Source organism: Sceloporus occidentalis, unplaced genomic scaffold (assembly GCF_023333645.1).
Source record: "Sceloporus occidentalis isolate IW3139 unplaced genomic scaffold, rSceOcc1.0.p SCAF_4, whole genome shotgun sequence".
Taxonomy (NCBI): Eukaryota; Metazoa; Chordata; class Lepidosauria; order Squamata; family Phrynosomatidae; genus Sceloporus; species Sceloporus occidentalis.
In genome coordinates, this window is record NW_028316984.1 from 88601977 (window position 1) to 88617325 (window position 15349).

The following is a 15349-nucleotide window of genomic DNA, read 5'->3' on the forward strand; positions in this document are numbered from 1 at the left end:
CTGGCAGATTTCCAGTGTGTCACTATGTCGGTGCCACAGTACAGCTAATAAATGTGGTTTTTCTCTCTTTCTGTCACTGAGCTAGCCCTCCTTTAAGCATGGAGGAATGCCTGTTAGGGACCAGTGCATGCTGGGAAATGCCTTGCCTTATTAATTGAGGTGCTCAGCAGTTCAGTAAATGAAGCTGAGTGGGCACAGGGATGGGGGCACACATCTCTGTCCGCTATAACTCTGTGGGCAAATAACATAGGATGAAACTAAATAGTTTGATTTCCCATCTCAGCTACAAAAGGCAGTGGATTTAACTGTTTTTTGCAGGCTGGTTTCATTGAAAATGAAGCACCTAATGCAGAGCATTGGAACTTAACGCAATCAAATCCTATCTGTTTCATACACACACACACACACACACAGAGAGAGAGAGAGAGAGAGAGAGATACATACAGTGGAGCCTTGCTGGACCCACCCTACACACATAAGGTGAACAACGCATATGCTCGAACCCCATTCATTATAATGGGGCTCATGCTCCCAGCAGGACAGCATACGTGCGCCGTGGGTGCATGTGCCATTCATTTAATTGCCTTGCGGTTTCCATGTAAAACGGAAGCCGCGTATGGTGTTCCCGCATATGGAGCGGGCACACTGTCTCTGTGTGTATATATATTCTTTTCTCCTCTTCTCCACCCTTGTGCTCCATTCTGCTGAGCAACCATAATACATGCTGTAGGTTCACAATGCACTTTAAAGGCAAGAGTGAATTTTATTTTATTTATAGTATTTATACCCCGCCCTTCAGCCCTAAAGGATATCAGATTACTTAATCTTATATTATATATTATATATATTATTTATATATAATATAAGTCTAACTAACCATAATCTAGCACATGTTTGAGGGCTATTAATGTAATTTCGTGTTGGCAGACATTAAGATATAAAGCAAAGCAAAGTGAACAGCTTTGCCCAGGTTATCTCATACCAAAGCAGAGTCAGAAACAGATTCTACAGAGGTGTGCTCTTGTGGCTTAATTTGAGAAATGGGGATTTCACATGATTCAGACAATCCCCTTTCTTATTTTCTGTATTGTGCCTTTTTAGTCATCTTCTGAAGGGTATACATATAACATTTATGACTTGCCAGTGTTTCAGTTTGGTTTGCAAGATTATTTGTTGGAGAGTTCTGCGTAAAGAAACACATGTGAATAATTTCACATATTATACACCTTTGGATATCTTTCAGTTGCAAGAAGCTACATAATTCACTCGCTGCATGTTTCTAAGAGAAGGGTAGACGGCACAGAAGTGCATGGGGAACCATGCAGAAAGCGCTAATAGAGAAAGGATTACAGTTGGGCTGTGTTTCTCTTTTCATTACTACATTTTGCTCATGATTATTATTTTATTTATTTATGGTATTTATACCCTGCCCTTCAGCCCTATATTTCCATTTTGTGAGAAGCAGGAGCAGAAATATTGCAAATGAGCTGTGCAAAATAGAAATAGCCAGCTAAAAATGTGTAGGTCACATACTGTCTTCCAGCTGGTTTCTACCCAAGGCTGGAAATGCTGAGGAGCATTCCAGCCCAAAACAACATACTGAGCATGGCCTTCATCAGTACTGAAGTATTTTTCTTTTCAAATCATGTTGAATGACATGGGGATGTGAGTTCCTGCCTCTCCACTTATGACATCCCCATGTTGAAGATCTACAAAGAAACACTTGGATGCTGGTACCCTGATAGAGATTCCTTATGGCAGGGGGATTTATTAGCACTTTCTCCCAGAATCGTCCAGCCATCAAGGCCACTGCTTTCCATGCATAATGTAAGATAACATGCCTGAATCGTATATGTTAGTAAACATACCTTTAGGTCCTTTAGGACCTTAGCAATAATACATCTTAGGCAGATTGGACCCTGCAATCCACATCCTGACAAAATAATCTGAAGTGGCATTTTCATGAACACAGGAGGCTCAAAGTAGGTACAATAATTGCATTGAATATTAGGAAGTAGTATGATGGAGCTTTATAAAGGGCAAAGTCTAAATAAATAATGCAGATAACTAGATAATATAAAATAGTTGGTTTGGGAATGGGGAAGTGTTGACTCAAGATAGAAACTCACAAGACTGAGAAGCTTTTAAGATTCTGTCTGTTACAGGATGCAAAACCAGAGGGGAGAGGGTTCTATAGGAGTCAGGATGCAGATTGTAAATTGTTAAAACAAATGTGCAAGTGTGGTGGTCCAAGCTCCAGCTTTCTTCCCTGACACACTGTAGGGCCCATGTAGTTAGCCCAAAATACAAGAAAGCAAAACCCCGCCCTTTCTGTTCTATTTCTTGCTTTGAAAAAAAAACGAATTTTTTTTAAAAAAATGTTAAACAGTTTTATGTTAAGTGGGGAAGGGTAGGTGCCAACTATTTAAACGCTGAATTTCTTGTCTTAGAGGCTGCTAAGATGGGATTTCACTCCCTTCTTTGGCCAAAAAGGGCACTGTCTGGAGTTTGAAGCCATCGAGGGGCTAGAAAAGCAGCCTCAGGGCAAGATGGATTCAGCCTTAGGACTGCATTGTGCCCACCTAGAAATAAGATAAAGCAATTTGGGGTCTAACAATTGCAAAAGGGGAGGAGAGTCAGGAAAGAGGGCTGGGGAGCACATGGCCCTTCATCCAAACTAGCCAACATACTCAGTATGTTATCAAACAGGAGGAATTTCTCTGAAATTCGAATGAAAAGAAAGTGGGGCCAAAACGCATTCACTTAAAGTCGCTAGTTTCGCGCAATTACGTGAATACTCATTGCATTCGAACTGGCTCCCCATTGCCCAAAAATAGCATGCCATTGCCCAAATTTGCATGTGGCAGTCTATCATGCAATAACGTGAAACCCCACGATTGCGTTCCGACTGACTTCCTATTGCCCGAATTTGCGTGTGACAGTCTATCACGCAATAACGTGAAACCACATGATTGCGTTTGGACTGACTTCCCATTACCCAAATTTGTGTGTAGTGGGTTATCACGCAATAACGTTAAACCCCATGATTGCGTTCAGATTGCCATCGGATTATACTTCCAATTCCCCTTGTCTGATAAACTCCTCAGTGGTGAAGAATACAGGGAGTTGCAGACCAACAACGTCTGGAGGGCTGCATGATTCCCAGCCCTTCTGTCTATGGCTAGAAAGGGTAATGCCTGAATGGGATTTAAGAGTTGCATGATGCTCCCTTTTCTAGTTCTGAAGGAAAAAATATCCCACCATTCTTCCCAGTTGTGGGTAAAGTGAGGCTCAAAAATGGAAAGAATGTTTGTTTGCTATTTATTTATTGGCTGAGAAAAGATTTCTCGCTTGGGAAGAATATGTGCTGTTCTGCCTCGATCCGTAGGGAGAGGCGGGATATATAAATAAAAATTATTATTATTATTATTATTATTATTATTATAATATAGGGAGCTGTGAGCCTATTGTGAGATTATTTGTATTTCAGAAAGTATTTCTCTGTAGAAACATACACATTGTTTTTCTCTTTAGAAATCTGTTTTCTGCACAGAAAACCCACAAATATTTCTCCACAGAAAGAGTATTTTGCACAGAAAAAAATGTTTCCTGCACAGGAAAGCCACATGCAGAAAGTGTTTTCTGCACAAAAGTCCTACACTCTCTCAGACTTTTTAAGCCTTGAGGAAAGCCCCTGACCCTTCATCTGAGGAATGCCCCTGCAATAATGTAGATTTCTGGAGCTTCCCTCTGTAGTAGGAGATGGTGAACCTAGTGTCCTCTGATGATGTTGAGCTCTGTTTTAATCTTTGCCAGCCAGCATGACCATCGATTAGGGATGGTAAGAGTTGGTTGAGAAATCTTTTTCAGTCCAAAGGCTGAATTCAGTTTCCAAGAAATCCTCAAGAGCCACGTTCTAGTGGTGACTGGGATGCAGGTAGGGCCAAAAATGACAATATATTAACTTATGCCAGGATATTACAAGTATTTTGCTGCTAGTAACTGGGCCTTAGAAGAGATATTTCCACCTTTTTAAAAAATGGATTTTTACAGAGAGAGAGAAGAGGGGGAGGAGATACATAGAATATGAACAAGGGTTGGGCCTATACCTTAAAATAGGCTGACTAAGGCCTGGTGCATACCTTTAAAAACAGCCGGACTTGACGTGGCTTGTTTCCCTCTGGAGGGATGCTGCAGCCGCCAAACTGTGCAGAGTTCCTACAGAGTAAAAAGAACCCGGAAAAAACGAGTTCTTTTTGGGTCACCAGGTGGATGCCAATGGCACACTCATGATGTAAGCGATGCACAGCAATGTATATATGCTGTGCGTCGTTTATGTCAAGATGGCGGCACCAGTGTGGATGGGATGCTGCCATGATGCTGCCGCCATGCCATGCTAGGGTTAGGGACCATGCAGTTGGTGTGCGGTCCCTAACGCTAATATCGTCAGTGGCACACCGCTTTGGGACCCTCTGTCCTGGGCCGAGAAGAACATTTTTGTGAAATGGGTGTCCATACGTACATACATATATATCATAAAATATACATGTATGTATAGCTATAGCAGCAAGGCATTTCCCATCCTTTGGAATTTGGAGGGAAAATACCATACAAAAGCTGGGCAACCATAAAACCACACTACTCTGGAAGAGGGTGAGACCCTCTGGGGGCTTGGCCTCAAAACCTGAGCTTCCCAACTCCTGCTTTGGAGGAAAGGATAAAGGAAGGGGCCATGAAGGCTTCTGTGCTTAATGTGCTCCTGTTAAGAAGTGGGTGATTTCTTAAAGGGGACATTAATTTTCCATTTCATGAGGTGAGAAATATGTGTTCTGAGATGGAACTTTCTCCCTAGCAGACCCAGAGTTTCTCTCACTTTAGGTTAAACAATTTGCTCTGCCTGTTGACATCTAATGTGAGGAGATTTAAAAACATTCCCGCAACACACAAAAGAGCCTTGTGGCACCTTCATTACTAATATGTTTACTACAGTAGAACTGTTTCTGTAAAGTGATTGGTCTTTTAAGGAGCACAAAACTTGCCATAGCCAGCCCTTTCAACAAGAGAGCTTAGTTTGGAAAAGGACATTTGGGACAGAATGGATTTTCAAACCAGTAAAAACAAAGCAGAGAATTCGGGGGGGGGGGGGGATTAAACCAGTTGAGAAGTGAACCTCTCTAAAATCATGTTGCTCACTTTTGTATAGTGCAAACAGAACATCTAGAAACAGATATTTGGTTATTTGAAAATGTCTTGCCCCATCCTTCTTTGCTATCAGGGATCACCTGGCACAGACTGTACCTGTGGGCTTGTTGGATTCCAGCCCAAGATTTTCTTAAAGCTGCTGTTATAACAGGGAGGAGCTGGTTTGTGATGCTTCACGATTGGTTCGCAAAGAAAGCATACACAGGCCTGACACAGTTTCTGGAACCCTGGGGACTCCCCTTTAGAAACACTCAGTGTGGGGTGTTAATATACTGCAGATTCCCTTGCAGATGATTAACTGAGGACAATTTGTGCGGTAATCTAATTAGGGAGCCAGTGAAAGAAAGTGGGAGGGAAGGGCGGCGATTGTTGGTGGTAGCAAGAATAGTTTGGGCACATTTGCCATGCACTGTTCAGTGAAGCAACTGATTGGAGCTCAGCCAGCTTCAATAGCAAGAGCCTGGTGTATGTCCTGGAGTTTCCCAAGGGAAATTAGAGGAGCTTTTTTCATCTTCTTCTTCTTCAACTAAGCCACAGCTGTGGTGAGGAGGCTTTGATGTTCCTGGTTTACATGCCCTGGTTGTACATAGCAGTGTGCATGCACACTATAGACACATGGAGAGAGGGGAGGAGGAGCGAAAGAGGAACAAATCAAGTTTTCTTTTGTGTTTCCCACAAAATGTCTTTCCTCATAAGCATGGTTTTCAGACCCTTCACTATTTTGGTGGCTCTCCTGGACATGCTCCAACATGTCAACATCCTTTTTGAATTGTGGTGCCCAGACCTGTATTCCAGGTGAGGCCTGACCAAAGCAGGGTAAACCTCATTTCTGACTTCCAGCATTTCTGCCATATTGGCCAGAACAAGGCTGCTCCTTTGCTGTCACCATTGTCTGGGCTTCCCCAAATATCTAGTGGATGCCAATGTAGTGGCATCCACTAGATATTTTGGACCACAAAAACAGTTAAGCCCTAATCTATCTTCTTGGCTTGTATCCAGCTTTGCACTACTGCAGGTTTTATCAAACAGGGTTCTGTAAGAGACTGTGATGGGGTGGAGGGGGGGAAGTAAAGAGGCTGTAGATATAATAATTTTTATGCAGGGATTTCCTGAGATATGAAAAAAAAATTAGGGATTCTGCCAGGCTAAAAGGGTTGAGAAATACTGTTCTACTGTATCTTGTACAGAAAAGTGTTGTAGGAGTTGAAAGTTTATAGCTAACAGAAGTACCTTGTGCCATTTGAAATAGACTACATGACTTGTTCAAGTAACTTTAAAAAAAAAAAAAACCTCCTAAAAACTAAAGTCCAGCCAATAAGAAGAAAGTAATGGCAGCAGATCTGGGGTCCATCTCCCTGGTCAGCATTTACACTTTCGAGATTAAAGACAACACATTTCTTTAGCCATTAAGTTTATGGATCAGATAATCTCCCCCACCCCAATTTCTGTTAAAGACTTTTGAAATATTGTCACTCGGTTATACCACCATGTTCATAGGTAGAGTATCTACAAGGACATCTATCCCTTGTGATTTTTTAAATTCATATATTTTTAGACTGTAAGACTCATTTACCACAAAGTGATGCAATTGCCATGAGCACCATCTGTATTTCCAATATTTCCTCATGCTCTTGTGCATACCCCAGAATATTCTTAGCAAATAAAAAAGGCGGAGGGGACTTCATTTTGATGTACACTCAGCTATTCCCCCCCCCCCCAATTTAAAAAAATAGGTTGGGATGGATAGTGATTATATGGCAGAGGGGCTAGAGGGGATGGCAAGAAGTGAGGCAATTTATTGCTTGTGGGTTGTGTGTGTGTGTTGCTATGTGTGCAAGAGGCCCCTGTATGTGTTGTTTGGTGTAGTTATGTATGGTGTGAATGGATGCTAATATGTACACATGACTTTCAATTTGTTGTATATTGGAACAAATTTGGGTCCAGAGTAGTTTGTATTTGAACCTCACCAGTTTGTTTCTATGAAATGGGTGTTTGAATCCATTTCTCTCCTTTGTATGAAATCACTTCACCAAGTTACTTTTCTTTCAGCCATACCAAACTGTCTACTGGTAAAAGGTCTCACCTCATTTTAGCCACAAAATCCAAAATGTGGTTATTGGGTTTGGTGAAGTTGGAACAGTTTTGAAGCAAAAACATGCCATAAAATTGATCCAATATTTTTTAAAAATAGGAGGGATCTAGGGACATTTGGGGGCTCCTTTACAGTCTTAAGGGCTGTGTGCAATCCACACATCACACTTTGCTCATCCCTGCTTTAGCCATTGCTATGATTGAGTTTAGAAGAGCAAGGTGGACTATGGACAGGGTTCACACCCCCATTCATCCTTGAAACCCACTGGGTGACCTTGTGCAAGTCACACTCTCTGACCCTTACCAGATTGCAGTGGCAAACCTCCTCTGAAGAAATTTTGCCAAGAAAACCCTATGATACAAGCCAACCAGCACCTTAAGACTGACGATTGGATCTTTTTTCTTCTCCACACTTAAGAACCCTTGCACCCAAAGCTCCAAAGTTCTATCAGCCTTGTGGAGTTTGTGTCAGAAGATGCACTCAGCATCTCAAGTGTTTGGTATATGGTCAGCTTAATACAGAGGGGCATCTGTCTCCTTGTATGTGAGAGATGGATATGGTTTCCATGACAGCAGTGACATGCAACACACCAAGCCAACAAGTGTGTCTGAAAAAGATTTTAGGAGCCCTCTGCACTCACTGATCAGGATTGACAGGCAGCAGCAATTGAACAGCAGAATCTTGGCTGTGCTAGGAACGTGTATATCTTGCCTCTGTCAAACTGGTGTAGGCTTCTTTCATTTCTGGAACTGCTGGGAGCATTCTGTTCATATATATGTTCCAGTACTACTACTTCTTGTATCCTTAAATGGCTTGCCATCTTTTACTTCAGAATACATGCATGTATGATTGCTTTCTGAATCCTTGAATGTTCATCACAGTCCTTCCCATTCTTTCTGCCTATTTTAATTAATGCTTTATATATACAATATGTATGATGCTCCTGCATAATTTGGAATCTGGCTCACAATTTCAGTTCTGAAGGTAGTCAGATTTCAACTGGGAATGGACAGAGGTTAAGAGAGAAAACACTACTTTAGAGCAATGAGAATTTTGCACAGATTATTGAACCCACATGGGCATTTTGTGATGTGACCAAAGAAGATTGTGGCCACAGCTTCCAGTAATTAGAAAGCAGTAATGTGCCTCCATACTCTGTATTGATTCTGTTTCCTCATCTCTTGGAACTTGCTTTCTTCTCATCCTCCCCATTCCCAACCTTACTTTCCATAATAATAATCATCATCAAGATTCTGTTTAAGGTCAAAGTAAGTGTGATAGTATCAGATTTTTTTTAATCACAGGAGTGATTTTCACATACAGTATGCAGGGGAGTCTGTGAACAAGAGAGGCATAAGGGTAAAGAGAGATGTAACTTCTTGCACTTTACCTCCCCACAATCCATTGCCTCAAACACTTTTTTCCTGCTGAGCTCACCTTTGGTAATGGAGCTGGGCTAAAAGAAAATGTGGGAGTTAGTGGTTTATAGAAAGGTAAGAGTGGAAATGATACCGTTCTCATCACTCATATGCCTCTTGTGATGTTAAAAACAGGGTCTCTTTCATGCTACACTATTATAGGTCTATGATTTCACTGCCATGACTGAATCCTATGGAATCCTGGGGTTTGTAGATTGCTGAGGCATTAATGCTCTCTAGCTGTGAATGCTAAATACCCCTCCCTAAATGGGAAACCCCAAGATTCCATAGGGTTCAGCCATGACAGTCAAAGTTGAATCATATTGCTATATATAATTATGCTGTGTGAATGGGCCCCAGGTCTCCCCACTTTCACACATAATATGGCAGGTAAGTCAGCCTGTTGCCATCAAGGCTAGTTTGTTAGTGTTTGTAACACATATTGAGGTGTTTGAGGCACAGTGTACACAGCATTTCAGTTACCTGTACAGTAGCCCTGCAAGGCAATTTTCCCCTGTTCCTATTGTTCCTGTATGGCGAAACTGAAGCTGAGTGCCAGGGGCTTGCCTAACAAGAAGACTGGGGCAACATTTGAACCATAGACCTTGCTGGTCACAGTTTGGACACTTAGTAGCTGCACTGCCACCTCTTATTCTCTGTCACATTAGCTATTACCAAGGCTTTGCTAACTTTGTGGAAATGTGAGCACTGCCATGATAGTGCCAGGCTGCACAGTTAGTTTACATGCCTCAGCACAATTTTTCTGCAAGTGGAGAATCTGGGTATGTTTTGTACACAATTAACAAAGGGAGGAAATAGTACAGGTTTTAATATCTAGTTTATTTTTGAGCCAGTTTCTTCCACAGTCACTTTCAGTCAGCCTGCGGAGAGGACCCAAGAGACCTCTAGCACTTTGAAAGAGATTGGGAAAGCAAAAAAGGAAATTTGCTAGAGAAAGTCCTGGAGCAAGTGAGCAGCAAATGGCATCATATTCTGCTATTTTAATCTGTCCCTAGATGCACTTCTTCATTGTTGGAGTTGGGGTTGGAAGCAGCCTGGCACCTGCCAAATATTGTGGACTACAGCTCCCAGAATCTATTGTCACTGGGCCGTGCTGGGTAGGGGTTGTGGGGGTTGTAATGCTAAACCTCTCGAAGGTATCAGCTCACCACCTCATGATTTATGAGATCTGCATAGCTACTGTAGCTGAGGATTCCCCAAGAAACAAAGAACCCATAAAGTCCCTGTAACCTTGGGGGTAAACTTCCTGTTTTCTAATGATCTTTCTTCCCCCCACAGCGTCCTCTCCTCCAGGCGCTATTACTTTGAGCTGCTTCACAAGCAGGATGACCATGGATCAGATCACGTGGAAGTTGGTGTAAGTATAATCCTCTTTACACTGTTTTCCCACATCAGATAAAGTCACCTAACAGAAAAATTAAACGAAGGGGAAGCTGAAAAACAGAAAGCACCTCTGACCATCTATGTCTTGGTCTCTTGACTAAAAATTGTGACAGTGAATATATTTTTACTGTCTGTTAGAGAAAGCTGAATTTCTGCTTGGACCCTTATTAACTCAGCCCTCAATTTCAGGCTACCAGTTGAGGGAATGAAAGGTATCTGGCTGGTTGGAAGGAGGGGGCTGATGAGAGGTCCATGTTTGTCAGATTAAGCCAGCCAAAGGAAACATTTTTTCCCCTAACCTCCTTAATCAGTTTTACAATAAAACTGAGGTCAAGGGAGGGAGGGGGAGAGAGACAGAGATTGCTCCCCAGGCCTTTTCTGTTCTGCTGCAGAGCTTGAGAATGTCTTTTTTTCCTCAAAATTAATTGTGTCCTTCTCTGGGGAAAGAGCCAGAGAGTGTGTGAGTGGGATTTTCTTGCTGGTAATTTCTTAAACTCTTTTATTCTCAAGATGAAAAGTCTCCCATCTTCTAGAAACTTTAAAATAGCCTCATTTTCATGCCTCTCAGTGGAACTGTGTTCCCTTTACAGAAGCCTTCGATGCACTGCAGGCTGCTGGAGGTGAAATATTAGTCTTTTTAAAGAGGCTCTATTCATCCTACTTCTAAATTAAAAGGAAGAGCCACTCAGTGTAAATGTTCTCCCCTTCCAGTGGCTGACTGTCCCTGCTGTGAAGTCTCTGCCAAAGGATTCTAGGTCACCCTGGCAGGTGTAACACCTAGAGTGAATGCAGGAAATATGAAAGTGCCGCATGGGATTATTTTTGCTTTAAGATCTTATGCATCAATCACTTGACAGCTCTGAGGGGCAAGAACCGCATATGCAAGCAAGGTTGTTCTCCCTGATCAGCAGCTACTTTAGTATGCCTATGTAAATACTAAATTTGCAGAATGAACAGCATGTATGGGCCTCTTTAAAAGCAAGCATATAAAATAGTCAGACAGACATTGGCATATAATTGCTTTTGTCACTTTGCAGATGTCCAAAAGCTTCTCAGTCATTACAGCAGCCCTCCAAGCATCAGGATTAACAGTAACAAATCTACAGAGTGAGAGAGAGAGAAGGAAGCAGACTGTATTAAAAATCCAAATTACAAATGCTGTTTTTGGTCCAAACATTATAAATGGTTATATAGCAAAACAGTTGCTCAACTCAGCTCCAGAAATAGTGGTAGTGGGCTATTTGACTGCCTTCTGGTGCAGTTTGTCACAAGAATGGTGTGTAAGTGTTTGCTTTCTTCTGGTATAGATAGACATAAATAATTTGAATAGGCGAGCTGGTGGCTTGGGACTGCTACCTTATAGCTCTCTCTCTCGCTCTCTCTGGCTTTACTTCGCGAACGAAGATTCAGAAAGGACTCATCCCGCGCTTTCTACAAGCGTGTTGATGACTAAAAAGGCCAATCTGTGATAAACAAGTCCTGTTGCAGAAAGCACAGCAGAAAGTCTCCTTGGGTGATGTTTCCGGGATGTGGTTCTTTCTGCGTTGTCATTTCTCTTTGAGACTCATTTGGTGTGAGCTTTCAAAAAAGGTTGCAGCTTCCAAAGTCTTTCCCAGTCTTCTAATTGGATTACTTCCCCTAAATCTTTCACCCATTTTACCATGAATTTGTTAATAATTTCATCTTCTAATTCATATTTAACTATCAACTGATACAAATTGGAAATTTGTTTCTTTGGATATTTTATAATTTTTTCCACTTCAGGAATACCTTCACCAATTCCAAATTGTTTTGGAAGACAAAATTAAACAATTGATAAGTGTGGAAATGAGAGAAAATATTTACAAATCTATCTATAGATGGTATCTTACCCCATACAAATTGGCGAAGATGTTTAAAAAGAATAAAAATTTATGTTGGAAATGTCAAGAAAATATAGGGAGTTATATGCATATGTGGTGGAATTGTGTTAAAGCAAAAAATTTCTGGAATAGTATACACACAGAATTAAAAAAAGGTGTGTAACATTAAAGAAGACCCAAAGCCCAAGATGTATCTCTTGAATATGATGAGTTGTGTTTCAATTGAAAGAAAAGATGAAAAGGTTGTATTATTTGCAATCATAGCAGCAAGAACAATATATACAAAGTATTGGAAGGAGGAAGAAGCCCCAACAGTAGAAGAATGGAGACTGAAAATGATGGATATGGTTGAAATGGATAAATTAACATATTTGATTAAAAATAAATCCTTACAAAAATTTGAAAATGAATGGGAAAGCTGGTTAGAATATATCCGAAAGGAAAGGAAAGAAGGTATGGGATAGTTTCAAAAGAATGTTAGGTAAATGTATATAAATTTATCTAGTAAGGAATATCTATTTCATGAATCTAACCTTTTTTATTTATAGTGGATAAGATATATATTTAAACTATAATACTAGTAGACTATGTGTAGAAAACAATTTAAAATGGGGCTAAAAACACACCTATTCCAGCAGGCATATCCTTGACCCCTGATGTACCCCCTTCCTCTTCTCCCTCTTAGCAGCATTGTTGAGCTAGCGTGAGATTGTTTACTGTATGATTTGTTATTATGATGTTTTTAATGGTTTTTATTGTTGATATGGGCTAAGTTGTGAAACCGCCTTGATCCCTGGAAAGGCGGTATATAAATAAAATTTTATTATTATTATTAAATACTTATAGAATTATATTTAATTTGGGGAAGAAAAGTGGAAATACCGGATTATCTCTAAGAAGTTAAAAGTTGGTGCAACAGCTAAGTAGATAAATAATGATTAACGGTAAAGGGACTACATGGATATAAGAGTCAGTAAATAATAGTTGAACAAATTAGGAGAAGGTCAGCGGAGGAGGAAGTAGTAAACTCAAGAAGAGAGATGAAACTATATAGAGGAAATATTTCTTATGTGATTTTAGTTTTGTTTTCTTTTTTTAGGTGTACTATATTATATTGTTGTTGAAGATATTAAGAGGATGATATATTTGTAAAGGAATAGATTTTAAATCAATAAAATATTATTTAAAAAAACAAACAAACAAAAAAACAAAAAAGGTTGCAGCATCATGAATAGTGCGTCTCCATGCCTCCTGATGCGAGGCCAGGGCAGACCATTGTTGGTGATCAATTTGGCCGAGCCTGAGACGTTGTTTCAGGGAGTCCTTGTATCTCTTCTTTGGAGCGCCCCTCTTGCACTAACCCATGGCGAGTTCACTGTAGAATACTATTTTTGGTATACCCTAATATAGGTAATACCCTATAGCACACCATTTTAAATCAAACCTTTTCCTTTGCTGAGTTTGAGTAGCAGCAAGCTGAACCAATCAGCAGCTGCTTCTGGGGACTCATGAGCATTGAGGGGCACTAGAGCAGTGAGACCTCCCCTTCCCTTCTGCATTTTCCTCGTCGTCTGTTCACCTTAAGAAGCCAAGTCCAGTTGGATCAGCATGCATTTTGCCTGGGAACCTCTTAGAACTGCTACCACCTCTGGTTCTGTTTGACTGAGCCAGTGATGTTACAGAACCACATTCCTTTAACAAGAGCAGATTTATTTATTTATTTATTTATTTATTTATTTATTTATTTTAAAACTATTTCATTTTTTCTTTCTTTCTTAATATGGTAGCTGATCTCGTTTGTACGGAAACACACAAACAGTACTTTAGGAACTGGGGAGGCAAATAGTCACATATGCATTATGGTAAGGGCAATACACCTGGCTAAACTGCTCTTTGGTTTGCTGATTTTAGATTTTGGTATTTCCATTTTGAAATTGGGAGTAAACAAAGTTCACCCTCTTGGCACAAATGATGCTGTAGCTCCTGTTCTTTTAATTATATCTGTCATCCTGAGCTTGCGTGTGTATGTATATGCCTTTAAGGCACCTTTTGACTTATGGTGACCCCATGAATTTCATAGGGTTTTCTTGGGCAAGGAATACTCAGAGGTGGTTTTTCCAGTTCCTTCCTCTAAAATATAGCCTATAACACCTGGTATTTATTAGTGGTTTCCCATCCACGTACTAACTTTTTTGTAATTGGAAGCATGCTATAGTTCCTTACTCAGTGGAAGAAAAAAGGGTTCTTATGAAAGCACAGAGACATCACTGGAGCTTCTTGCTACTACAGAGTCTGTGCACATAGCACAAAGATTTTGATGCAGCTGATGTGACAGTACTGGTTGATTTAAAATTGAAAGTAATCCCAGTTTCTTCCCTGGTTTTACAATCTGTAGATTTTCTGGATCCAATATGTTTGAGATGAAATCCTGTACTGACATAGTGTAAGGAATTGTTCAATGGGATTTTGGAATATTGTTGGTTTGGGAAAGAATTCACAAAGAACTTATCATAAAACCATAGAGATGGAAGAGACCACAAGGGCCATCCAGTCCAACCCCATTCTGCCATGCAGGAACTCTCAATAAAAGCATCCCTGACAGATGTCCATCCAGCCTCTGCTTAAAGACCTCCAAGGAAGGAGACCTGACTACACTCCGAGGGAGTTTGTTCCATTGTCAAACAGCCCTTACTGTCAGGAAGTTCCTCCTAATGTTGAAGTGGAATCTCTTTTCCTGGAGTTTGCATCCACTGCTCAGGGTCCTAGACTCTGGAGAGGCAGAAAACAAGCTAGCTCCCTCCTCAATGTGGCATCCCTTCAAGTATTTAAACAATGCTATCATATCACCTCTTAACCTTATCTTCTCCAGGCTAAACATTCCCAGCTCCCTAAGTCATTCCTCATAGGATATGGTTTCCAGACCCTTCACCATTTTAGTCACCCTCCTTTGGACACTTTCCAATTTCTCAATGTCTTTTTTAAACTGTGGTGCCCAGAACTGGACGCAATATTCCAGGTGGGACTTAACCAAAGCAGAATACAGTGACACTATTACTTCTCTTGATCTAGACACTTTACTTCTATTGATGCAACCTAAAATTGCATTGGCCTTTTTAGCTGCCGCATCACACAGTTGACTCATGTTCAACTTGTGGTCTTCTTGGACTCCTAGATCCCTTTCACATGTAGTTTCATTCAGCCAGGTGTCCCCCATCCTATATCTGTGCATTTCATTTTTCTGCCCTAAGTGCAGTACCTTGCATTTCATATAACATACCGTATATAAATATGTTAGCAGACTTGCTCACAGAAGAAATGCAAGGCATACTGTATTGGTGCTTTGCTGGGAAGAGGATCTAATTTGATGTTGC

The 15349-nt window shown here is 40.7% G+C and overlaps 1 protein-coding gene across 2 annotated transcripts in view; it reads left to right on the plus strand.

Moving 5' to 3' along the window:
* B4GALNT4 (beta-1,4-N-acetyl-galactosaminyltransferase 4) overlaps positions 1–15349 on the plus strand; it is a 254677-nt gene that overhangs the window by 190225 nt on the left and 49103 nt on the right. For both annotated transcript variants that reach the window (XM_089520798.1, XM_089520799.1), the window contains exon 8: positions 10012–10090. In XM_089520798.1, the coding sequence (XP_089376924.1) occupies positions 10012–10090 (79 nt within the window). The remainder of the gene's footprint in view (positions 1–10011; positions 10091–15349) is intronic.